The sequence below is a fragment of the Centropristis striata genome, chromosome 8 (genome assembly GCF_030273125.1).
Source record: "Centropristis striata isolate RG_2023a ecotype Rhode Island chromosome 8, C.striata_1.0, whole genome shotgun sequence".
Taxonomy (NCBI): domain Eukaryota; kingdom Metazoa; phylum Chordata; class Actinopteri; order Perciformes; family Serranidae; genus Centropristis; species Centropristis striata.
The window spans coordinates 1883177-1909807 of NC_081524.1; the positions used below are offsets into that span (position 1 = coordinate 1883177).

Here is a 26631-nt window from a genome sequence, read left to right on the forward strand (position 1 = left end):
ATACCAGAAAAAGACAGAAAATGACCAAAAACCAGGACTTAATGGAACCATTATTTACACACTAACATCAGATTGTGTTGAAGAAAACTCGAGACTGAGACCAGAATGTTTTCTGGTGAGAAGTCGTCTCAGGTCGTTGGAGATAGATAGGACCGGAGGCTGGAGACCTGCTGCAGGTCTGAAGGACTTATTAATGAGAAGCCTGAAGATGTTTGGAGTTCTTCCTCTGAGGTCAGAGGTCAGAGGTCTTTCTCCAGCACCAGCTCCTCCCAGTAGTCCTTGAAGAGCGACACGTTGCTGCTGTTGTGGCAGAGCTGGCGTAGCCCCGCCCACACCGCCGGGTCCACGTAGGTGTAGAAGATCAGGTAACCGCGGAGCCTCGGCAGCAGAGCCTCCAGCTGAGCCAGGAACACGGAGCACACCGAGGCCAGGCGGCGGCCGAAGATGTTGATGTTGAAGTGCAGGGCGTCGTGGCGGTACGGGACGGCGTACGGCGCCGTGCTCAGGCTGACCGCCGCGGGCTCCGACTCACGGTCCACGATCCAGGTCAGCCCCCGGCGCCGCAGCACCTCCAGGTTGGCCTCCAGGGGCCTCAGGGGCTCCCAGTCGTTGATGATGGTCCCACCGGGCAGCAGGTTGGAGACCACGTGGTCGCTCAGGATCAGAGCCTCGGCACGCCGCTGGCTCAGGGTCACCGGGGGGGAAGACCCGGAGCCGGACCGCCACGGGAGTCTGGAGCGGAGCTCGGCCACGAAGAGGGCGAGGTCGGCCGCCTCGCAGCACTGAGACAAGATGGCCTGCAGGGGGCGCCAGGAACTCCATTAACAACCATTGGAATCAATGATCAGATCAACTCGTTTTTCATAAAAAATGAACGCTAACACTTTTTTTATGTACATTGGAAAGACCGACATATTAAATACAGTAGTTACATCACATTGAATTTACTTTATTTTATCCATCCATCCATCCATCCGTCCATCCATCCTCCCATCTGTCCATCCGTCCATCCGTCCATCCATCCATCCCTCTGTCCATCCGTCCATCCATCCTTCCGTCCATCCATCCGTCCATCTGTTCATCCATCCATCCATCCATCCGTCCTCCCATCCATCCGTCCACCCATCCATCCATCCATCCATCCATCCGTCCATCCTCCCATCCATCCGTCCTCCCATCCATCCATCCATCCATCCATCCATCCGTCCATCCATCCATCCATCCCTCCATCCGTCCATCCGTCCATCCCTCCATCCATCCATCCATCCCTCCATCCATCCATCCATCCATCCATCCATCCATCCATCCATCCCTCCATCCATCCATCCATCCATCCATCCATCCATCCACCCATCCTTCCATCCACCCATCCTTCCAACCTTCCACCCATCCTTCCATCCTTCCATCCACCCATCCTTCCAACCTTCCAACCTTCCACCCATCCTTCCATCCTTCCATCCACCCATCCTTCCATCCTTCCATCCATCCATCCATCCATCCATCCATCCATCCAGCCATCCTTCCATCCTTCCATCCACCCATCCTTCCATCCTTCCATCCATCCATCCATCCAGCCATCCTTCCATCCTTCCATCCACCCATCCTTCCATCCATCCATCCATCCACCCATCCTTCCATCCATCCATCCATCCATCCAGCCATCCTTCCATCCTTCCATCCTTCCATCCATCCATCCAGCCATCCTTCCATCCATCCATCCATTCATCCATCCATCCATCCTTCCATCCTTTCTTTCTTTCCTAATTGACCTGAACACTATCTATGTAATAAGATCACAGTTTTAAGCTTCTATTTTGTTCCTTTTTCTAATAAAGTTCAGACGATGACGCCTGATTTTACAGTTCTTCAAGAAGACATTCTTTCCGGCCCGCCGGCAGGTTTCAGGGTTAGAGAGTAAAAAATAGGAATGTTTTAGTTTTCTCTCTAAACTCAGCCTGATGCTGTGACTCACCTCCTTGGCGACGAGTCTGTACTGGTCCAGGGTCTGTTTGGGGGGCCGGTCTCCTCGGCTCAGCCTCACCGCAGAGACTTGTGGGTAATGTTGGCGGATGTGGTCGGTCAGGTGTGTCTGCAGGGCGCCGGCGACGCCGCGGCCCCTCAGGTCAGGAGCCACCCGGAGGCCCTGGAAGACGGCGGTGTGGCCCCCGTCCACCAGCAGAGCCGACTCCAGACCCACCTGGAGGTACAGGGACATCTGGAGAATATTCAGGCTTCACTTCTTCATTTTTCTTTCTTTGTCTTTTTTGGTCATTTTGTGTCTTTGTAAAAAATGTGTCTTGGGAATATTTGACTGCCTTTTTGTAATTTTCTGTATTTTTTGGATGATATTTTGACTTTTTTAGTAATATTTGGACATTTTTGGGCAATTGCCTGTCTTTTTTTTGTGATTTTTATTATTTTTTGGGTAATTTTCAGAATTTTCTGGTAATATTTTGACCTTTAGTAATATTCTGTCATTTTTTTGTAATTTTCTGACATTTTTTGGTATTTTTTTCAACTTTTTAAGTAATATTCTGACATTTTTTTGGTAAGTTTTTCAATTTTTTAAGTAATATTATGACATTTTTTTGGTAAGTTTTTCAACTTTTTAAGTAATATTCTGACATTTTTGGGAATTTTCTGACTTTTTTGGGGTATTTTTCAGTCTTTTTTGGTCATTTCAAGTGTTTTTTTGCTGATACTTTTGTACTTTTACTATGGTAGTAAAGTACTATAGTTTTGAATGCAGGACTTCTACTTGTAGTGCAGTAATTTCACGGTGTGGTATTAGTACTTTTACTGCAGTAAGGAATCTGAATACTTCTCTTCTAATACTTCTTGGCCCTTCTCTCCCTCCTCTTCCTCACCACTCTGTCCTCGATCAGAGCGATGAAGACGAGGCGTTCAGGCTCCTGCAGCCAGCGGTGGAAGGTAGCAGCCATGTAGTCCAGGCCCTCGAACGCATCGCTGCTGCAGATGTTCAGCACCTAAAAAACATTTTAGTCATTCGTTAATTTATCATAAAGGAGTCTGCAAGAGTTAAGTGGTGGCAGCACCCCTGACTGAAGGGAACAAAACTACAGTTAAGGGAACAAAACTACAGTTTAAAGAACAAAACTACAGTTAAGGGAACAAAACTACAGTTAAGGGAATAAAACTACAGTTTAAAGAACAAAACTACAGTTTAAAGAACAAAACTACAGTTCAGGGAACAAAACTACAATTTACATAACAAAACTAAAGTTCAGGGAACAAAGCTACAATTGAGTGGACAAAACCATCAGTGCAGGGAACAAAACTACAATTAACGTAGCAAAACTACAATTAAGGGAACAAAACTACAATATAGGGAACAAAACTACAGTTTAAAGACCAAAACTACAGTTCAGGGAACAAAAATACAATTCAGAGAACAAAACTACAATTGAGGGAACAAAACCATCAGTACAGGGAACAAAACTACAATTAACATAACAAAACTACAGTTCAGGGAACAAAACTACAATTCAGGGAACACAACTACAGTTTAAGGAACAAAACTACACAGTAAGGCTTCAAAAAGTTAAAAAAAGAAGAAGTAACTTTTACCTTTTTAAAAGTGTAAAAGTGACAATAAGTGGATGTAACAAGGGAGGCAGGTGGAGGAATTGTTCATTCACACTAATATAAATGTTTGATAATGAGACTGAAACTGGAAATAGAAACAGTCTGATATGTTCTGATTAAAAGTGTTAAAGTCTTGGACCTGCTGGAAGTCCTGCTGCTCAGCCAGCCTGAAGACCAGACCACCAGCTTCTTCTGCTGCAGACATCAGGACCTGATCAGAACCGGACCGAACCGGACTGGACTGGACTGGACCGAACCGGACCCTCAGAGTCACAGAGACACAAAGGTTTTACTGTTTGATGTTTAAACGTGTGAATAATCTTTGGATCTGCAGCTTCTGGTTCTTTTCTTCCTGCTTCAGTTTCAGAACAGAAAAAAAAAGGAAGAAAAGCTGCGTTCAAGATCACAACAGAACAACTCTTCAGGACATTTGTAAAGAATTTAACTTTACCACTGGGAAACTTTCCCTTAAAGGCAACACATTATTTAAACATTATTCTATTTAAAACTCATGGATCTAAAATGTTTCTGCTCTAAATAGTTCTCCACAGTTTCTGTTTTTTGTCAGGATCTGAAACTCTGAAAATCTTGAACTGATTTTGCATGTAATTTATATTCATCTTAGCTAAATAATTCCAAAAATAACAATAATTCATGTACTAAAACATCTGATAGTTATTACTGGTACTTTAGTAAACTGATCAGTGTGAGTTTACTCCATCACTATTTGTTATTTTATATAAAATATGTTTTAACTTCAATAACTGCAACCACTCAAAGGTAATATTCTGTATTCTTGGTAATATTCAGACTTTTTCTGGTAATATTCAGACTTTTTTGTAATATTCTGTCTTTAATGGTAATTTTCTAACTTTTTTTGTAATTTTCTGTCTTTTATGGTAATTTTCTGTCTTTTTTATTAAAATTCTGACTTCTTTTTTCAATATTCTGTCTTTTTTGGTTATATTCTGACTTTTTTGGTAATATTCTGACTTTATTTTAGTAATATTCTGTCTTTTATTGGTAATTTTCCATCTTTTTTTGGTAATATTCTGTCTTTTATTGTAATATTCTGTCTTTTATTGGTAATATTCTGTCTTTTATTGTAATATTCTGTCTTTTATTGGTAATATTCTGTCTTTTATTGTAATATTCTGTCTTTTATTGGTAATATTCTGTCTTTTATTGTAATATTCTGACTAAACACAGAGTGATGTGAACTCTTCTGCAGCTCTGCTGACTCTGAACGTCCCTCTGAACCTGAAACTGCTGGTTTTCTATTGGCTGTAAATAAATCTGTATCCAATCAGAATCAGGCTGGTGGGCGGGGCCAGCTGCAGCCAGAGAGGTGACGTGTACAGGGACGCCATCTGGTGGTTGAATCCTGTTATTACATTAATAAATTCAGCAACATTTAATCTGCATCAAACAGGAAAACTGTCCTCTGACGTCATTCTGACCTTTGGGAATATAAAGAAAAATAAAAACAGAAAACCTACAGAACAATTTGATTTTTTAATTTAAAATGTTTTGTTTTTTGTTTAAAATTGTTCTTTTAACAATATATAAAAAAATATACATGATTTTTTAAAATCTATTTTAGTTTTTCCTTTGTTATCCACTTAAATGTTTTTTATACTAACCAAAAACTGGTATATTTATTAATCGATATATTGTTACATATTATTAATATAATATTATAATATTATTATTAATATAATAACTTTTTTTTGTATTCATTTTATTTTTCCTTTGTAATCCATTTAAATGTTTTGATACTTACCAAAAGTAATATATTATTAATAAAATATTGGTATATAATAATAATTATTATTATTGTAATTATAATAATTTTACTTTATTTTATTTTCCCTTAGTAATACATTTGAATGTTTTTTATAATTACCAAACATAATATATTATATAATAATATTAATAATAATAATAATAATAATAATAATAATAATAATAATAATAATAATAATGATAATAACAATAATAATCCTAATCCAGATGAGTTTTATTCTGAAATACTGATCAATAAAATAAGACTCATCTCTCAGCTGATCAGAATCTCTTCTGGTTATATAGAACAGTAACAAATCAGATATTTATATTCCAGACAGAAACAAACAGCTCTGCACAGAACTTTATTCAGGTCAATACAAACAAACAAACAAACACCGAAAAAAACAAACAAACAAAGAAACTAACAAACGTCTCATTTACACATTTGTGAACCTGCTGAAAGCTTTAATGAAACAACTCGGGACGACAGAGAACCATGAAGGAGAACTGAAAGCACGAGTATTAACCATTTAATGGTACTATATATATATATATATATAAAAATACATTTTCATACATTAAGACACATTTTGAGGCTTTTTCAGTTCATAAACTAGAGAAAATATTTTGTCTGTCCCACTAAAACCCCAACGAGCCGCTTCAGGGCGTCTTTTCTGCTCTTTTCACATCATTTTCCTCTCTGTCCTTTTATTTATCTGCAACATATAAAATCTCTATAATCTCTATAAGTCCTGCAGCTCTGAGGAATCAATCAGAACAACTCAGACAGTCTTTGTGCAGAATAACACAGTTAGAATGACAGAAACCAGGAAAAAAGTCGAATTTATCTGATAAATTGTGTGTAAAACAACAGTTTTGGCTCTGTGTAAACAGATTTTCAGTGAATATTTGGATCTGGTTAGTGCAAACGCTTTATTTTAACTGTCACATGAAAAATAAAGAGTTTCTGACGGAAATATCAACATTTTTATCTTCGTTTTGGTCACTTTTTATAACAGACACTTTCAAAATCGATGATGTGTTCAGGGGCTGTCGGAAAGTTCAAACTCTGGTGATAATACCTGTTTTTACAGTTTCTTTCTACAATAAACGGGGTATTTTGGGCAATTTTTAAAAAAGAAAACATGTTTTCAGAGGGTTAACCTGTTCCATGTGCGTTTGATTTAATTTCATCAGGAAAATGTGAAGTTGAAAACAAAACTCTTTCTTTAAAAACCAAAGCAAACATTTGTTTATTTACAGAGAGCTGCACCGAAGGTTAAAACCCTTTACTGACGTTATGAAAACTCTTCTTCTTCTTCTTCTTCTTTGTCACTTTTCTCTCTTGTAAAACTTAAAAACTGCATTTTAGAAACACTTTTATTTTAGTTGTTTTTTTTAATGTCTATTATGAGGCTTTACAGCAGTTCAGACTTAAACTAAGTTACATTTGCAAAACAAACCAGTTATGAAAAAACTGCCAAACACTGATTATCAATTAACAGTGATGTTATTTTACAGATTTATTTAAAGATACAGACAATATACAGAAAATATCTGTGTTAAAAAAAAACATAACTGTAGAATAAATAGTCTTTTTTTTTTTGGATGGTCAGTGTCTGGCAACTTTAATTTGTTTGTTTTTTTCAGTTTTTATTTTTCAGTGTTAATGTTAGAAAACAGAAAGTAATCTTTATATCAAATCCAGCAATGTAATAATATCTTGTTATATTAATTTTATTATTTGTAATACAAGTTAGTTACCTTTTTATGGCTTTTGCACTTAATGCAGAAACAAGAACAACCCTGTAAAATAATACAGTAAATAAAAATAAAAAATGCTATTTTTTTAAAGTATTAAATAATATTAATAAACAGATATTATTTAAACAAGAGAAAAAAATTGTTGAATCTGCTTTTACAGCTGCGGTTCTCATTAAAGTTGGAAAACTTTTACATTTTTAATTTTAGAAATATTTTTATTAGTTTGAGTTTTTATTAAAGTTTGGAATTTTCTTTTTTTTTTTTGTTTGCAATGTCATTTTTTTTAATGTATCATAATGTTTTACAGTAGTTTTAGTTTGTTTAGATTAAACCCAGAATCTCCCAAAAAATGTTTTAAATTAAATGAATTTATAAGAATATAACTGGAATGGATTTGTGTTATGTTTAGACTTGCAGTAAAAAAAAAAAAAAGTGGATGTATTATTCATGTTCTGGTTTATTATCAGAGGAGATTGTTTTTATTATTTACTTGTCCTCCTCCTCCTCCTCCTCCTCCTCCTCCTCCTCCTCTCTCCTTGTCTTTTTTCACTTGTGCACCGTTATGGTACAATGTTGCTACGGGCAACAAACCCCAAAAAACTTTGAAAAAAAAGAAAAAAAAGAATGATAAAATGTCTTCAGATTATGTTTATTTATTCTATTTTAAGGCAAAAAACACTAAACATGTTTTTCCTAACTGGCATCATAATGCGTACCATAGAGGGTTAATGGTAATTGTGTCTTTGTGACATTACGGGATTTCTCCAACAATTTTACATGACATTTTTTAAATATTTTTACAGTAAAACTGTGTGTTTTCTACAGTTTTGTACTATTCCTTGTTTTACGGTAATTAAAAGTGTCTACTATGGGGATATGCAATTTTTAATTTACGCCCTGTTTCTGATGCAATTTGGCAATTTGTATTTTACTGTAATTTCTACAAAGATTTTTTACAGTGTGTACTTTTCAGGTCGAGATTTAACATAAAAACAAGATGAATTTAATCTGTTTCTGCTATTTTAAATTAAAGCCCATAAAAGTGTATAAAGTAGTTAAAATAAGCAATAATCTAATTATATATTTAGAAAATATAAAACATTCTGCATTACGAGAAGATTTACTTTACATACTTTAAGTACATGTTGATACTTTTGTACTTTTACTGCTGTAGAGTAATCTGATTACTTCTTCCACCCAGTACCGGTGGGTGTAGTTCCGTCATGTGGCCTCAGGGGGGCAGCAACGAGCTAACACAGTTTTTAAGTTTTAGAAGAGAAAAGAGTTGAAACACATGAAACTCTGAGCTGAAATATAAAATAACTGTGTGAAACCTGAAGCAGATGAGACGAGAAACACACGATACGAACTGAATATGATCATTTACATGATGCTCCAGAGCTTCAGGTGAGCAGAAGATCAGTTTTTCTTGTTTTTTTCTGCACACTTTGTCCCTCTTTTTTTAGTTTTACTCATCTCTTTGTCCATTACAGCATCATGATATCCAGAGCTGAGGCCGAAGAAGAACAGCCAAGAGGTGAAGACAAGGACCGAGACGTCCCCTCCGTCCTCTCCGTCCTCTTCATCCTCTCTGTCCCGTCTGTCCTCTCCGTCCTCTTCGTCCTCTTCGTCCTCTTCGTCCTCTTCGTCCTCTCCGTCCCATCTGTCCCGTCTGTCCCGACTGTCCTCTCTGTCCCGTCTGTCCTCTCTGTCCTCTCTGTCCCGTCTGTCCCGTCTGTCCCGTCTGTCCCTGGTCATTGGCTGCTCTCTCCCAGCAGCCAGTACGTCGTCATCTTTCCTTTCCCCTTCACGTCGATCTCTCCTCTCAGCTCCAGCTGGAAGCAGTTGAACTCCAGCAGAACGTCACGAGTCGTCGCTGACACGTGAATCTTCAGAGCTGGACACACACACACACACACACACACACACACACACACACACACACAGGTACACACATTTGAAAAAATGTAGGTATATTAAGGTACAAATATGGGACTTTCCTTTCAATTCAAGCCAATATTTACATATTTCAGTTCAAGAAAACTGACTACACCCATAATGAAAAGTTTTGGCTTTATTTAGTAATTTTAAGGTACAAATATGGGACTGGTTCAAACTTTTGCAGTAAAAAAATGATGATTCCCAGCAACCCACAACTTAGATTTCATGACTTTTAAAGTTTAATCTCAGCTGATATGAAGAGTCTTTCTACTGGAGAAACAGACAGAAAGTCACTTGATGATTATAGAGATTCATCGTTGTGGAACCCAGATCTGTTAAATTGAGCAACATGTTAATGGAGTCTTGACAGTCGTCCTGATTGTGACGTCGAATGTGACATGACAAAAGAAACAGGGAGTCATTCCTGTCTACTGGCATCTAAAAGCATCATGCATGTCATTTAAATTGCTAAAATCAGTGGAAAAGACCCTTATGAAGCGGGAACATGGTCATCAGAGTACCTCGCCCGGCACGGTTAAACCAGGGCCCCCTCCTGGAGCCAGACCTGGGAGGGGAGCATCTGGTGGTCGGGCTCAGCCCGAAGGAATCACGTGGACCCGCCGACCTGTGGGCCCACCAACCGCAGAGTTAGGCTTAAGGGTTGGGTGCAGTGTGAGTCGGGCGGCAGGTGAAGGCGGGGACCTGGGTGTGCTGACCCCTGATCCCTGACCCCCGGCTCCATCGGCTCTGGGGACGTGGAACGTCACCTCGCCGGCGGGGAAGGAGCCCGAGCTTGTGGGGGAGGTGGATCGTTACCAACTAGAAATAGTTGGGCTCACCTCCACGCTTAGTGTGGGCTCTGGAACCAAACTCCTGGAGAGTTGCTGGACTAGCCTCCCCGGGAAAGTCTACTCCAGGGTGCTTGAAAGGAGGCTCCGGCCGATTGTCGAACCTCAGATTCAGGAGGAACACTGCGGCTTCCGTGTTGGCCGTGGAACAACAGACCAGCTCTTTACCCTCCGAGACTGCAAAGCGCAGGGGGAGGTAGGGATCCGGTTTTGGTGACCTTAGAATTACATCTTTTTGCAGATGATGTGGTTCTTTTGGCTTCATCAGACCGGGACCTCCAGCACTCACTGGGGCGGATTGCAGCCGAGTGTGAAGCGGTTGGGATGAGAGTCAGCACCTCCAAGTCTGAGGCCATGGTTCTCTGGGTGAAAACGGTGGACTGCCCCCTCTGGGTGGAGACAGGTACTGCCCCCTCTGGGTGGAGACAGGTACTGCCCCCTCTGGGTGGAGAGAGGTACTGCCCCCTCTGGGTGGAGACAGGTACTGCCCCCTCTGGGTGGAGAGAGGTACTGCCTCAAGAGAAGGAGTTCCAGTATCTGGGGGTCTTGTTCAGCAGTGAGGGTAGAACAGAGCGTGAGATGGACAGGCGGTTTGGTGGGGCGTCAGCAGTGATGCGGGTGTTGTACCGGACCTTGAAACATGTGGAAATGTGTGTGAGAGTGTGAGTGTGTGTGTGTGTGTTTGTTCACCTTCTCCACTGGACTCCATGCGTGACGACGTGTTAACAGTGTCTCCGAACAGACAGTAACGAGGCATCTTCAGACCCACCACGCCTGCACACACAGGACCTGCACACACACACACACACACACACACACACACACACACACACACACACACACAGTCAGTGACAGAGAAGGCCGATCCCTGATTATAACATTCATATGAATCATTCACTAACAACTGAAACCTAACAACAGTGTTTGTGTTGTTGTTGCCGTGGCGACGCCGCTCTCACCGCTGTGGATGCCAATCCTCAGTTTGAGCTGCTGCTCCGACCGGTGGCGGATCCTGAAGGTCCGGACGGCGTCCAGCAGGGCGAGCGCCATGCGGGCGATCTCTCTGCCGTGCAGCTTCCCGTTCCGCACCGGCAGCCCCGACACCACCATGTAGGCGTCGCCGATGGTCTCCACCTGGGGGCGCCACCGCACCACACACACACACACACACACAGCTGTCAGCTTCACTATGTCTGGTTTCCTCATTAATGCAGCTGCTGGAATCAGACTGCTCACCTTTTTTTTAATATAGTTAAATCTTTTTATCCTTATTTAAGGAAGTCACGGAACCAACTTAGAAATTAAAAACATCACAAGGAAAGATGTGTTCAAATAGGAAATAAAGAAGTACTTGGGTGAAGCTTACTTGAAACATTAGAGGGAAGCATGTGTTATTGGAATGTGACACTTTTATAGGGTTGTTTGCAATTAAATAATTACTGTATGAAGTGTTTATGACACCGTACGACATTGTATGATGTAAATACTCCTGACATGATAACTTTTTTACTTCTGCTAATTTATGTTGGTAATCAGTCAAACTATGATGCAGCATGCCATGATTGGAATGAATATACTTGTCATTTTATGTGAATATATATTTTTAATTTTATTTATGTATGTTTTAAATGTGGACCCCACTAAAAGTAGCTCCACTTTAGGGTCGAGCTAATGGGGATCCTTCTAAATAAACAAATAAACAAATTTAAGATGGAGTATTAGGGCCACATTTATACATTTATTTATATATTTATTGCCTGGGTTTATTGTCAGGTTTTATTGACATATTTATTTATTTAATACTGTCTTTAATGGTTTTCCGTAGTTCAGGCTCACAATTCTGTTTCAAAGTAGGTTCATGTTTTCTTATTCCAGCACACTGTTTCCTTTGCTTTATGACATAAAATACTAATAATCTGCCGTAAACAGCAGCCAACGATCAGAATCCTTGGACCAATAAAATTCAGTCTAGTCTCGTCTAAAGATATTCGAGTCATAAAATCCAGATTGATTTAAAGCTACTGCAGGACTAGAATCTTCTTTTAAAAAAATAAATGCTCTTCACTGTGTGATTCTGTCACCTTGTAAACATCGAAGTTGTCGATGATGGCGTCGAAGCAGGTGTAGAGGTCGTTGAGCAGAGTCACCACCTGCAGACAGGACCAGCAGAAGTATAACGATAATAATAACAATAATATAACAACAACAAACAACAAACAGACAGCGAGGCGAGCTCACCTGCATGGGCGTGCTCTCTGCAGAGATCGCCGTGAAACCAACGATGTCGCTGAAGTAGATGGTGACGGAGTCGAAGGCCTCCGCCTGAACCGTCTCACCGCGCTTCAGCTGCTCCGCCACAGAGCTGAGGAGGACAGGACAGGACTGTACACACACTACTCACTCTGGTAGTATCTGTAGTACTCACTGTGGTAGTATCTGCAGTACTCACTGTGGTAGTATCTGCAGTAGTCACTCTGGTAAATTTTACGACATACTTAACTGTGACTTTTTTGCAAAATATTATGACGTTACATCTGACTTTACTGACTTTCTTCAAAAAAAATGTTGACATTCTATTCTATGACTTTTTTTTAATGAAATTTTGATGACATACTACACTATGACTTTTTCGCAAAATTTTCCGACATATTTTATGACTTTTCCCCAAAACTCTGGTGGTATCTGCAGTACTCACTCTGGTAGTATCTGTATTGCTCACTGTGGTAGTATCTGTAGTACTCACTGTGGTAGTATCTGCAGTACTCATCGTGGTAGTATCTGTAGTACTCACTGTGGTAGTATCTGTAGTACTCACTGTGGTAGTATCTGGTAGAGCAGGGCTTCAGCTTTGCGTTTCTCCTCGTGGTAAGCCTGGGTTCTCTCCTCCACCAGCTCCTCCAGGTTGTTGGCGTACTGCTCCATGCGGGACAGCAGGTTGTCCAGGATGTTGGTCCTCGACTCCCTGAACACACAAGGAAAGTTACCACAATAATGCGGACTAGATAACATAAAGTCCTCGACAAAAAAATTTGGGAACGTTGTTTCCTTCAGTTATTTCTCATCTTTGATAAAACCAATTGGTGCTGTATTATATATGGTTGGAAAGCCTGATTGGTCGCCTTTCCAACGAGGTACAACTTCTAAGGATCGTGCTCCTGTGGAATGAGCAACACAGCTAATTGTGTGGGTAGCGCCCAAAACAAATGTGCCAAAATCCCCTGCAGTTTCTCATGCTGGTGTTTACTCTTGACCTGATTGTGACCTGATTGTGACCCGATTGTTTCATTAAAAAAAGTCGTATTAGTAATGTCTAATGTAGTAAAGTATGTCGTAAAATTTTGCAAAAAATGTCATGGTACAGTATGTCCTAATATTTAATCTAAAATGTCATAGTAGAAAGTTTTGATTGTGGTTGTGTTAGCTGTGTTTCTCTTTCCACAGAAGCCCGATCCTTGTAAAGATATCAGGCTATCCAACGATACTAAAACGTCACCAGTTAGTGTTATTAAAGGGGAGAAATAATTGACCAAAATAACGTTTCCCAACTTTTTTGAGGAGTTTATATTGCTATCTTTTTCTTTAATAATGCATCATGTCAGCGGTCTGAAGAACGCTACATAATCTACCTGTTGGAGCTTCAGATGAAAGGACTCACTTGTTCTGTTTCCGCAGCAGCAGCCGGATGTGGTTGAACTCGGGTCTCTCCGTCGGCTCTTCGGCCCAGCAGCGCTGCATCAGCTGGCCCAGCTCGGGACTGTGGCTCTGGGGGTCCACGGTGGGCCTGAGGCAGGGCCACTCGCCCAGGATCACCCGGTCCACGATCTCTGCAGAGGGACAGTGAGGTGTTGAAAACACAGATTTATCAGTGTGATCCTGCAGTGGATGGAAACAAAGTCCTGCTGTGGATGGGCAGCAGCTTTTAATGCAGTACTTAACTGACCTTTTTCATGACTTTTATTTTATTTAATGCCATGTTATAGTTTGGCGTAAAAGTCCTGAAAAGCGTCACACTGTATACTATGACTTTTTCCTTGAAAATGTTATGACATACTATACGATGATTTTTTTCGCAAAATGTTATTACTACAACTTTTTTATTCCACAAAATTTGACAACATACTTTACTGGGAATTTTTTAAGCAAAATTGTATGACATACTACACTACAACATTTTTCTATAAAATTTTACAAAATACTATACTATGACTTTTTTCACAAAATTTTATGACTACTACAACTTTTTTTCACAAAATTTGACAACATACTTTACTGGCAATTTTTTTAGCAAAATTTTATGACATACTATTCTAGTTTGCTAAATTTTATGACATGCCTTATTATGACTTTTTTAATGACATTTTGACAACATGCTATGCTATGACTTTTTTCGCAACATTTTGCGACATGCTATGCTACGACTTTCTGCAAAACTTTACGACATACCTTACTATGGCGATTAAGAAAATTTGACAAAATACTATACTACAAGTACTACGCCTTTTTTTGACAAAATAAAGGGCATACTATACTACGACTTTTTTTTTTGTACAAAATTTTGACGACATGCTATACTATGACTTTTTTCGTGAAATTCGACGACATACTGTACTATGACTTTCTGCAAAATTTTACGACATACTTAACTGTGACTTTTTTCGCAGAATCGTACGACGTACTATTCTATGACTTTTTTAAATGAAATTTTTACTACATACTATACAATGACCTTTTTTTCCGCAAACATTTTACATCTGACTTTACTGACTTTCAAAATACTTGATGACTTTTCACAAAATTTTACTACATACAACACTACTGCTACTACCACTACACCTTCATTTTGTAGACATTTTTCTTAAAAATATTTCTATGACTTTTCTCTGTATTAAAAAAAAAGTAAAAAAAAAAATATTCTGTAGTATGGCTTTTTCTTAATGACACACTATGAAAATATTGATTTTCCTAAAAAAATCAAAAATAAAATAACTAAATTGTATTGTAAAAGACTTTTAGACCTTTACCTTTGACTAACTGTCAGTCTCTACATTAATAATAATGTGTTTGAGGAGATATTTTAAAATAAAAATATGATTCCTATAAACACACATGGTCTGTGATGCTGCTCTCTGGACTCTGTGGTTTGAAAGAGAAAGTGTCATTCAGACAGACGAGGTTGGAGCAGATTCAGGCTGACGGCTCTGTGACTCTTCTACTCTTTGGCGTTGGCGGTTCAATTCCTGGAAAGTGGTTTTGGAAATAAAACTGTAAAGCAGCTGAAGCGTTGTCCAGCTGGCAGCAGGTCGGACAGAGAGGAAGGAATAAATCTCTCAGTCACACAGTTTCCTCTCCTCCTCTGTCAGGCTGTAATTGCTGGTTTCAGTCACGCCTCTAATTCGCCTCATTGAGTCGCTGTCACGACTCCCGCCACCATCCCCCGCCGCCATCCCCCGCCGCACGCCGCCGCCTGCCTCCCGATCGACCGGGAACACGGCAGCAGCTTCCAATCAGGTCAATAACTCGTCCAGAACCAACATCGTTCATTCCACCAACAAGGGACAACCGACAAAATGTAACTTGGCGAATAAAAACAAACTGCTGTCTGATATTTTAGTCATTTTTTCTGGTTTGAGATTATGAGAATCTTTGTTTCAACTTTCTATCTTAAAAAATATCTTGTTATCTAGATAATTTCTTTTTTTTTGCTAAGTTATCCGTGGGATATTTCCATGTTCTCTTCTTGCCTCTATTTTCAAGTGAAACATGATATTTTTGGAATGTTTCTATTTCCTGAACAATAACCGATTTTATGATGCTTGTCTTCATTCACAGATGTATGTATTTTTTTTTGACTGGTTATTGTCTGGTGGCGTCTGTGGTGTGTTCAGGTTCCCTGACAAAGACAAAAAACTATATTTCTCAAATTCTTTTCCCTCATAAATCTGCTACTTTTTTCTCGTAGATTTGCCACTTTTTTCTCAGAAATTTGTGACTTTTTTCTCGCAAATTTGCCACTTTTTTCCCCCACAAAACTGACACATTTTTCTCATAAATCTGTGACTTTTTTACTCAAATCTGATACTTTTTTCTCGTAGATTTGCCACTTTTTTGTCATAAATCTGTGACTTTTTTCTCGTAAATCTCCCACTTTTAATCTCATAAATCTGCTATTTTTTTCTTGCAAATTTGCCTCTTTTTTCTCAAAATATTACCCCCCTTCCCCGGGTACGTATTTATTTTATTTTTTCATACTTGGCCTTAATACGCTGTCGTAGATTCCCTTACACCCTTATAGAATTTTCTTTCTTTTTTTTTAAAGAATAATTCATATTAAATCTTAATAGAAAAATGTTTTGAATTTGAGCTGTCGATCCAGAACAGATTGAGGCCTGGTGTGGTGATGAGGATAATAATAATAATAATAATAATAATAATAATAATAATAACAATAATAATAATAACAATAATAATAATAATAATAACAACAACAATAATAATAATAATAACAATAATAATAATAATAATAATAATAACAACAATAATAATAATAATAATAATAATAATAATAATAATAATAACAACGTGTGGTACCTTTGGGGCTGAGCGGCTCTCCCTCCAGGTAGAAGGCTCCTCGGCGCAGCGCCACCTCCTGGAGGATGATGCCGAAGCTGTAGACGTCTCCTTTCTGTGTTCCCTGAGGAGGAGGAGACTCCATCCTCAGCATCTCTGGAGCCATCCACAGCCTCTCTGCACACACAACACCTCCGTTATATCTCTTTCTTTTAATCAGAACTAATCATTTCACTGTCACTGTTGCACTAATGACAGTAAACAACTTGAACTGGACGATGAAAGCAAACACGGATCAAATCACAGAGTCGCTTCGCTGCTTTTCTTTGTTTACATCTGACCACTATTCAGTTTTACCTATCATATTATTATATAGTAATATAATTATACTTGTAGTTATTATCATCATGCTAAATAGCACACTTTGTACTTATATAAATACATATACGTATATATTTATATACATATGTTCTGGATACTTATGCTTTATATATCTGTTTTTATACCCTTTATACTATATCCTATATATATATATATATATATATATATATATATATATATATATATATGTATATATATAAGGAGAACGGGGTCAAAAAACCCAACAAAAGTAAATGTCTTTTTACGTAAGTTACATAACTTCAGTGGCTCGTGTTTTGTTAATTCATTTTTTTAAACTTACCTTGTTTATGTAACACATGTTTACGTAACATATGTTGTTTACGTAACTATGTTGTTTACGTAACTATGTTGTTTATGTAAAATATGTTGTTTACGTAACATGTTTTTTTACATAACTTATGTTGTTTATGTGACATATGTAATTTTCGTAACTTACGGAACTTCCATTTTCGTACATAACTGATGTTGTTTATTTAACATATGTTGTTTTTGTAACTTATGTAACTTACATCACTTACGTGGCTAGCGGTCTGTGAAACACGTTGTTTACGTAACTTCCGTTGGTTATGTAAGTACCGGGCTTCACTTCAGGCGTTCCTGGTACATTTATCTGTTTAAACCGTCTTTTAGAACGTCTACCCAGGACGTTTTTTGCCCTAAACCTAGTTCAGTGGTTTCGTAGCCTAAATTTACAGGAACTGTACCTTTTTTAATGGCTGATTTTGTTTCACATAATTTAGACACATTACGTGCCACCGGAATTTAGTGTTAAGAAATCGTGGTCATTTCACATCATTATGTGAGATCAGGTTGGTAAACACATCAACCAAAAACCTTTTAACATCTGGACTTAAACAAGAGGCCGAACATGGAAAGGATGTAAACAGTGAAACTGACAATATGTAGATAACTTCCTGTCTGGAAAGGAACAAATGTTTGGAGCAATAAATGTAAAAGGAATAACGCAGAAACAGACATTTTCATGGTAAGGAACATAAACGGCTGAAGCGGCGACTCACGGGCGTAGTAGGCGTGAGCGTCTTTCCCCGAGTCGCTCTCCGATCGGAAGCTGGACAAACCGTAGTCGGTGATCTTCAGGACGAAGCGGTTGTCCACCACGCAGTTAGACGACTTGAGTTTCCCGTGAGAGAAGATGACGCTGTTGTGGAGGAACACCATGCCCTGCAGACAGAGGGACGCCAGGATCAACTGTGTCTCATTCTGCCTGTATTTAAACTGGTTTTACAACGTAACTCCACCTAAAGACAAGTAACTAAAGCTGCCAGTGAAATGTACTGGAGTAAAAACTATGAAGTTACATATGTGGAAATACTCAAGTACAGTATAAGTACCTCAAAATTGTACTAAAGTACAGTAGTTGAGTAAATGTACCTTGACGATGTCGTTGATGAGAGAATATTTAAACATCCAGTCGAGAGTGATGCTGTCGTTCTCCAAGATGTCCTGCACACACACACTGTTAGCAGACAGACAGACAGACAGACAGACAGAGAGACAGACAGACAGACAGACAGACAGACAGACAGACAGACAGACAGACAGAGAGACAGACAGACAGACAGACAGACAGACAGACAGACAGACAGACAGACAGACAGACAGGCAGAGAGACAGACAGACAGGGAGACAGAGAGACAGACAGACAGACAGACAGACAGACAGACAGACAGACAGACAGACAGACAGAGAGACAGACAGACAGACAGACAGACAGAGAGACAGACAGAGAGACAGACAGACAGGCAGACAGGCAGACAGACAGACAGACAGACAGACAGGCAGAGAGACAGGGAGACAGACAGACAGACAGACAGACAGACAGGCAGACAGACAGACAGGGAGACAGACAGGTACCTGCAGGCTGCCTCTAGGACAGTACTCTGTGATGATGCAGGTGTTTGGAGGGTCGATGCACGCTCCGATGAACCTGGTCAGGTGTTCGTTCTGAACGTCTCGCATCTACACAAACACATGATATTACTGTCTGATGCACACACACACACACACACACACACACACACACACACACACGCTCTTTCTAGTGATCAATTTTCCAACCCTGACACTCACATGTTTGAGCTCAAACAGAACCTTCCTGTTGAGCTCGATGCGTTTCTTGTTGGTGTATTTGATGGCCATGATGTTTCCCTGCAGGAGACGGACAGAGGTCAGCTTAAATCATTGGGCTGCATATATGGCATGCATATATATATATATATATATATATATATATATATAGCACACACACATATATATATATATATATAGCATGTATTTTGTCAGGGGTGTGAGGTTTTTATTTGTATTTTTTTAATTTTGGTAAATGTGTCTCTAATAATAAACTGTCTCCAAATTACTGAGACTGTTTTAGACCAAAAAAGTTTTCCAATTTGTGATCCTACAGTCATTACGTACGGTGGCCCTGAGCTCACAGTGCTGCAACTAAAGTTTAAAAACATGCAAATACACAAAACACAAGCAAACTGAGAAAACATCTTCATCAGTTTGACAACACAAGACACATTTAGAAAACGTGCTGCAGAGACCACAACAGAACAGAAGTGTTTGTTTCCAGAGGACACTTAACAGTGATGCACACATCTGGACACGCATGTGATATTATCACGTTATTTCATGATGATGATATTTTCATGTTATAGCTTGATATATAGCGTTAGCCCGCTAGCCTTAACAATCACGTTGCAGTTAAATTAATCAAATAAATTAATGATACACGTTTTAGTCGGTCTCTCTCAACGGCACCGAGTTGATCTTGGTCTTGCTAGCTCGCTAACGCTAGCACACTGTGATCGGCTGCTAACGTTAACATGCTATCAATCGGCCTCGAACGTTAGCATGCTATCGATCGGCCGCTAAAGTTACCACACTGTGGTCGACCGCTAACGTTAACACGCTGTGGTCGACCGCTAACATTAGCACGCTGTGGTCGGCCGCTAACGTTTACACGCTGTGATCGGCTGCTAACATTAGCACGCTGTGGTCGGCTGCTAACGTTAACACATTGTGATCGGCCGCTAACGTTAGCACGCAGTGATCGGCCGATTATGTTAACATGCTATCGATCAGCCGCTAACGTCAGCACGCTGTGATCGGCTGCTAAGTTAGCATGCTATCGATCGGCCGCTAACGTTATCACGATAGTGCTAGCCCGCATGTGCATCACTTTTAAGTGTCCTCTGGAAACACTTCTGTTGTGTTGTGGTCTCTGCAGCACTTTTTGTAAATGCTGTGCTTCTGTTGATGAAGATGTTTTCTCAGTTTTCTTGTGTTTTGTGTATTTGCATGTGTTTTTGCAGCGCTGTGAGCTCTCAGGGACACTGTACGACATCAAATCATGCATTCCATCATACACTGTAAAAAATATTATTACATTTTGTACATTTTGAGTTTCTTCCTGCTACTATCAGCCATGTCCTGAGCTCAGTGTAAGTATTTGAAGCTCTAAGTGGAAAAACTAATGTTCATTTAACCCTTCAGAGACAGGAAAGAGCTTTCAGACGGCTGATGGACGATGAAGCGGCTCTGAGAGGCAGAAACAGCCACACTGACCTTGTAGTATCCAGTCTTTGCAAACACCTGCAGGTTTCCGTCTCCAGTCATCAGCGAGCCGTAGTTAGAGCCTCTCTGCAGACACACAGGGCCAGAGTGAGGTCATGTCTAACCCTCTGATTAACTTTTACAGATTTTAATTTCAGCCCAGAGGAAACTTGAAGGTGCATTTGTGTGTCAGTCCACATTCAGAGTCAATGGATGTCCCCTCTTTGATAGGCAGAGATCACAAAGATGCATGCACATTCCAGTAATATCATGGGAAAAGATCTGAAAAGTACCTTTAAAAAAAACAAACAAACTTTTTCAAAACGACCATAATGAGATAATTAAAAGTCCACACATGGTTAGAGTTGGATGAAAGTCAACTGTTGGCAGCAGCTTTGTTTCCATTCAAGTCAAAGCACATTTGAAGCTACATTTTGAAATGCCGCATTACAGGAAATGTGAATAAGTGAGTTTCCATCAGCTGGTTTAGAGCCAATACACAAAGCTGCAGTAACATACTTTGGCCAGCAGGTGGCAGTGTGATGTGTTGCTGTAGGCTAATGTGTCAGTAAACAGGAGAAGAAGAAGAAGAGAGAAAACAAAAAAAAAGAGAAAATGGAGAGAAGTCTACAGGATTTAGAGTCAGTTGGATTCAAAGTGTTTCCATCTCCCGTTTAGTGCATTAAATGCTTTTACAAAAAGACAAAAAAACACCTCAAGGCAGTGTAAATTTTTATCAAATTTCGTTTTTTCCATCAAGCTTTTCTCATGTAAAAGTGCAGAGAAGTTTGTTGATGGAACACAGAGGACTGCTGCACATCACAGAGAAGAAACGACAACTAAAGACAGAAAAAAGGACAATAAATGCTGGAATAAGTACATCACAAGTACTAGTAATCCATGTGTGTGTGTGTGTGTGTGTGTGTGTGTGTGTGTGTGTGTGTGTGCTGACCAGGGACAGTGTGATCCTGCTGCCGCTGCGCAGCACTTTGTCCATGTTGCCCATCTGGATGTCGTCCCAGGAGATCCTCCAGAGCTGAGCCACCAGCTCCTTCTCCAGCTTCATCCTCCTGCAGGGAGCACAACAAACACTGGTACTGGTCTAGAGGAGGTCAGGGGACCCGGTTAATGTACGGGTGACACCAGAGACCAAGCTCCATGTCCTGCTTCTAGCTTCAAGTCTCCACGTCCTCCCGCCATTCAGCATCCAGGTCTAAATATGCAGATTCAGGTGTTACACAGAGAGTCTGAGCAGGAGGGACCAATCAGGAGTCAGCTGTCAATCATGACATCACAGCCCCGATTTATAGAATTAAATAACTAGTTAAAACCACTTGAACAAACATCAGCTGATAAGAACGACCTGAAAGGACAGAAACATTTATTAGACTTCTACTTTGTTTTTAGTTTCATGTCCCAGCCACGAACATGGAGGGGGCGGGGCTTATAACCTGTACTACAGCCACCAGGGGGCGGGGCTTATAACTTATACTGCAGCCACTAGGGGGCGGGGCTTATAACATACTGCAGCCCTCCACCAGGGGGCGGGGTTTATAATCTGTACTGCAGCCACCAGGGGGCGGGGCTTATAATTTATACTGCAGCCCTGCATCAGGGGGCGGGGCTTATAACCTGTACTGCAGCCCTCCACCAGCGGGCGGGGCTTATAATTTATACTGCAGCCACCAGGGGGCGGGGCTTATAACATACTGCAGCCCTCCACCAGGGGGCGGGGTTTATAATCTGTACTGCAGCCACCAGGGGGCGGGGCTTATAACTTATACTGCAGCCCTGCATCAGGGGGCGGGGTTTATAACTTATACTGCAGCCACTAGGGGGCGGGGCTTATAACTTATACTGCAGCCCTCCACCAGGGGGCGGGGCTTATAACTTATACTGCAGCCCTCCACCAGGGGGCAGGGCTTATAACTTATACTGCAGCCCTGGATCAGGGGGCGGGGTTTATAACTTATACTGGTGCCCTCCACCAGGGGGCGGGGCTTATAACAGAGCAGCAGAAGATGCTAATTTCTGACATTTTTAAGCTTTATTTCTGCTGCATGACTCGACTCATTGCTGATTTTTACTAACTTTGGTGCATTATTTAATATATTTTTGAGCCTCTGAAAAAGAAAAAAACCTGTAACAGCGTGATGTTGAGGCTCTCACCTGTAGATGAAGATGGTGATGGTGAGAGTCATGGTGAACATGAAGAAGACCACGATGATGACCATCTGGTGGATGGTGACCGTCTCTGTCGGAGAGACAAACTGTTACAACCTCTACAGCTGATCAAACAACACAACATGTCCTGATATGATAATAATAAAGGTGTAGGACAGGTTTGAACTAAAGGGACTGTGTTGTTGTTCCACTGACTAGCGAGGCAGATGGGGTTGTCGTTCTTGAAGCCGCAGACGGGGACGTCAGGAGGACAGACGCCCCCCGGCCACTGGACCGAGGTCCCCGGTATGGCGGTCAGCTGGGCCTCGGAGCTGTTGTACACCAGAACGATCTGGAACAAAACAACAACAACAACCGCATCATTACAGGATGATCTACAGCAGGGGCTCAAACTCTAATTACTCCACTGGAGGCAGAATAAAAATAACTAAATAAAGACACAAAATTACTAAAAAAAAAAAGACACAAAATTATTAAAAAGACACAAAATTATTAAAAAAGACACACAATTGTTAAAAAAAAAGACAACATTACAAAAAAAGACACAATTATTAAAAAAAGACACAAAATTATTAAAAAAGACATAAAATTACCCAAAAAAGCCACAAAATGACCATGAAAGACACAAAATTACAAAAAAAGAAACAATTATTAAAAAAGACACAAAATTATTTAAAAAGATACACAATTGTTAAAAAAAGACACAAACTTGTTAAAAAAAGATTTAAAAAAGACACTCAATTATTAAAAAAGAAACAAAATTATTAAAAAGACAAAATTACCAAAAAAGACACAAAATTGTTGAAAAAGACACAAAATTATTAAAAAAGACACAAATTATTTAAAAAAGACACACAATTACCAAAAAAAGACAAAAAATTACCAAAAAAAGTAATTAAAGGGACCTTCCACCACAACACGGTAAAGTGCCATTCATATAAAACTCACATTAAACTTTCATATCAAGGTGGGGGCCACAAAATATCGTCACGAGGGCCACAATTGGCCCGCGGGCCGCGAGTTTGAGACCCATGGTTTATATCAGCGATGGGCAGCTTAAATGCTGCAGGGGTCTCAGTTTATCATGTCCACTACCACAGGGCCAACCTGATAACCAGATATGATGAAACTGACATTTTAAATATGTTTCCAGTGCAGTAACTGAACATATTTCATGCTCTAATGCATGTTTAACAGTATAAACAGGAATACAAAAGGTTTGAAGCTAATAAAAATAACCACTTACTGTGATTTATTTTGTTTTAGTGCAAGAACAGCAGACCAATATTAATTACAAGAAGTCATTTTGTGCATTTTTACTCTGCACTTTAAAGATTTCATGCTCAGATGCATGTAGTTGTGCCATCTCTGGTCTATATGGACGAGACGCTGTGAGGACGTGTGCTTTAGGTGTCTGAGGACACTTTGAACAGACAGACAGAGAGGTGTGATGGAGGTGAATGAAGTCTCTGCTCTCCTCTGGAGCCTGCTGCTGTCTGCAGCTGTCACCATCTCATCAACAGGTTTATGGATTAGATCTTCAGATTGACGAGCAGCCAGTGAAACAGTCCACCTGCTCTCAGCCTGGTTGGTTTGTTCTGATTTTTCATGAAACTCATTAAAATCACGAGTCACGAGACGATTCTCACTAGATTTTTCATGGTTTTCTGCAAGGTCGGCATAATCTGGAAAATGAGTTCCTGATCATATTCCATGGTTTATTTATTTATTTTCCTTTCCTCTTAAACGTTCCAAGCAAAATTTTTTGCATGCATTTTATAAAAATGTGTAATATATATATATATATATATATATATATATATATACACACAGGTTATTATATTTTAAAATAAATATATATGCATTTTAAAAATGGAAATGCAATTTATATATATATATATATATATATATATATATATATATATATATATATATATATATATATAATTAAATAAATTATATATATATATATAATTAAATAATGTATATATATATATTTTTTTTATAATTTATATATATATACATTATATATATAATTTATATATTAAATAATTTATAATTATTAAATAATTTCCATATATATTTCTAAAAAAATTAAATAATTTATATATATATATATATACATATATTTACAGATATATAAATGAACACATACATTTACATTTATAAAATGCATTTGTATATATAAATGATTTAATTTATATATATATAAATGTACATTTACATGTATAATATGCATATATGTTTATAAAAAATATATATATTTTTATTTTTTATAAATATATATGCATTTTATAAATGTAAATGTATAATTATATATATATTCATAAATAAATAAATGAATATAGACATAAATTAATGTTTTCATTTATATATCTGTGAATAAAATATATGTTTTTTCTTTTATATATATATATATATATATATATATATATATATTTTTTTTTTTTTTTCACAGAATGTTTAAACCACACGCTGATGTGTCCAGTATTTGTGTGACAACAAAAAGCAAATTAAACAAATAAAATACATAAAGATACATATATATATCTAAAGGTATGTGGCTGCAGCTGTGTGGGCTCCAGGTGAGGGATGATCACCTGGAAGGAGCTGCTGTTGGTGTCCGTCATGTCCCACAGAGCAAAGTCCGTCTCTCGGTCTCCGTTCTCGTCCAGGTGGACCAGACCCGTCACACCTGAGGGACACACACACTTCACATGGTCAGGAGCAGGTAAACACACACACACACACACACACACACACACACACACACACACAGGTATGAAGTGTGATCATAAAGTCTCAGTGAAGAAGAAGAATCAGGTTCTTTACTGCAACAACAACAACAACAACAACAAGAGATACAAACATAACGGACGACATGTTCAATCAGCATTATTATAAATATGTTTTCTCCAGAAAGAAAGACATGCAGAAGGAGAGAAAAAAATGAAGAAATAGAAAAATAATAAAAGGAAAATAATAAAAAGAAGACAGAAGTCTGATATGTTTTTGCTGCCGTCAGCTTCACTCTAAAGTTTCGTCTTCTCCAGAAGTTTCCACGTCCCATTTAACGCGTCAACTCTTTTTATGGAAAGATAAAAACAACCTCGACCAAGTGTGACATGATTTTATTGTTTTTGCAGAGATTTTTTAATCATTTTTTGTGTGTTTTTTGTCATTTTTTGTGCGTTTTTTTTTTTTTTTGTCATTTTTTTGTTTTTTTGTGTGTGATTTCTGTGTGTTTTTATGTGTTTTTTGTAAAAAAAAAAAAAAAAAAGTGTTTTTGGAGCGTTTTTATTTGGTTTTTTTTTGGTCATTTTTTTGTGTTTTCTGTGTTTTTTGTATATTTTGTAATTTTTGTGTGTTTTTGTAATTTTTGTGTGTGTTTTGTGTTTGTTTCTTGTGTGTTTTTGTGTATTTTTTGTGTTTTTTTTGTCATTTATTTGTGTTTATTGTGTGTTTTTTATGTGTTTGTGTGTTTTTTGTAATTTTTTTGTGTATTATTGTTGTGTTTTTTGTGTTCAAAATGTTGATCCAGTGAGTCAAAATGAAACAATAATAATCAGGTGATATAGGTGAGGTTGAGCTGAAAACAATGATACCAACATGTCATGGTGAACACTTGTTAAATGGTTTATTCAGGAGTCAAAAACCCACAAAAAGCCCCAAACTCTAAAGGGTTGAATAAAATGTAATTTATCTTTAAACACAATACCACAAGTGTCACAAATGTTGTTGTTTTTTTTTTTGTTTACAACATTTGATTGCAAAAAATTATTCATTTCATTTTAATGTCTGGTTCAACTGAAGGTTAATTTGTTTGTACAAATATAATGATAACAACAAAAATAGCTGATAAGAGCATGTGTGTGTGTGTGTGTGTGTGTGTGTGTGTTGTATATTAATTATTGTTTATATTTTATAAACCACTTTATTTACAATCTGATTG

The 26631-nt window shown here is 38.8% G+C and overlaps 2 protein-coding genes across 2 annotated transcripts in view; both read right to left on the reverse strand.

Annotated features, from left to right (window-relative positions):
• LOC131976644 (histidine N-acetyltransferase-like) lies at nucleotides 1-3887 on the reverse strand. The gene is made up of 4 exons (XM_059339768.1): nucleotides 3746-3887; nucleotides 2868-2987; nucleotides 1973-2197; nucleotides 1-797 (listed from the first exon to the last, which is right to left on the reverse strand). The coding sequence occupies exons 1-4, from the start codon at nucleotides 3809-3811 to the stop codon at nucleotides 240-242; spliced, it is 969 nt and encodes a 322-aa protein (XP_059195751.1). The 5' UTR covers nucleotides 3812-3887; the 3' UTR covers nucleotides 1-239.
• Nucleotides 3888-8871: 4984 nt separating this feature from the next.
• Nucleotides 8872-26631, reverse strand: part of LOC131976313 (atrial natriuretic peptide receptor 1-like) — an 86524-nt gene continuing 68764 nt past the window's right edge. Inside the window, exons 6-22 of the mRNA XM_059339284.1 lie at nucleotides 25280-25374; nucleotides 22875-23010; nucleotides 22665-22749; nucleotides 21448-21565; nucleotides 20508-20582; nucleotides 19008-19085; nucleotides 18792-18896; nucleotides 18309-18380; nucleotides 17936-18098; nucleotides 16536-16691; nucleotides 13603-13771; nucleotides 12763-12909; nucleotides 12186-12309; nucleotides 12029-12097; nucleotides 10907-11081; nucleotides 10638-10736; nucleotides 8872-9055 (exon numbers count right to left, since the gene is read on the reverse strand). Coding sequence (XP_059195267.1) covers nucleotides 8913-9055; nucleotides 10638-10736; nucleotides 10907-11081; nucleotides 12029-12097; nucleotides 12186-12309; nucleotides 12763-12909; nucleotides 13603-13771; nucleotides 16536-16691; nucleotides 17936-18098; nucleotides 18309-18380; nucleotides 18792-18896; nucleotides 19008-19085; nucleotides 20508-20582; nucleotides 21448-21565; nucleotides 22665-22749; nucleotides 22875-23010; nucleotides 25280-25374 — 2009 coding nt within the window. The 3' untranslated portion in view covers nucleotides 8872-8912. The remainder of the gene's footprint in view (nucleotides 9056-10637; nucleotides 10737-10906; nucleotides 11082-12028; nucleotides 12098-12185; nucleotides 12310-12762; nucleotides 12910-13602; nucleotides 13772-16535; nucleotides 16692-17935; nucleotides 18099-18308; nucleotides 18381-18791; nucleotides 18897-19007; nucleotides 19086-20507; nucleotides 20583-21447; nucleotides 21566-22664; nucleotides 22750-22874; nucleotides 23011-25279; nucleotides 25375-26631) is intronic.

Bases quoted from the DNA above. Each gene is read 5' to 3' on its own strand.
- LOC131976644 (XM_059339768.1), bottom strand. From the start codon at position 3,811: ATGTCTGCAGCAGAAGAAGCTGGTGGTCTGGTCTTCAGGCTGGCTGAG. The intron at 2,988-3,745 runs GTCCAAGACTTT...AATGTTTTTTAG, and splicing joins AGCAGCAGGACTTCCAGCAG to GTGCTGAACATCTGCAGCAG. The intron at 2,198-2,867 runs GTGAGGAAGAGG...CTGTACCTCCAG, and splicing joins CTCTGATCGAGGACAGAGTG to GTGGGTCTGGAGTCGGCTCT.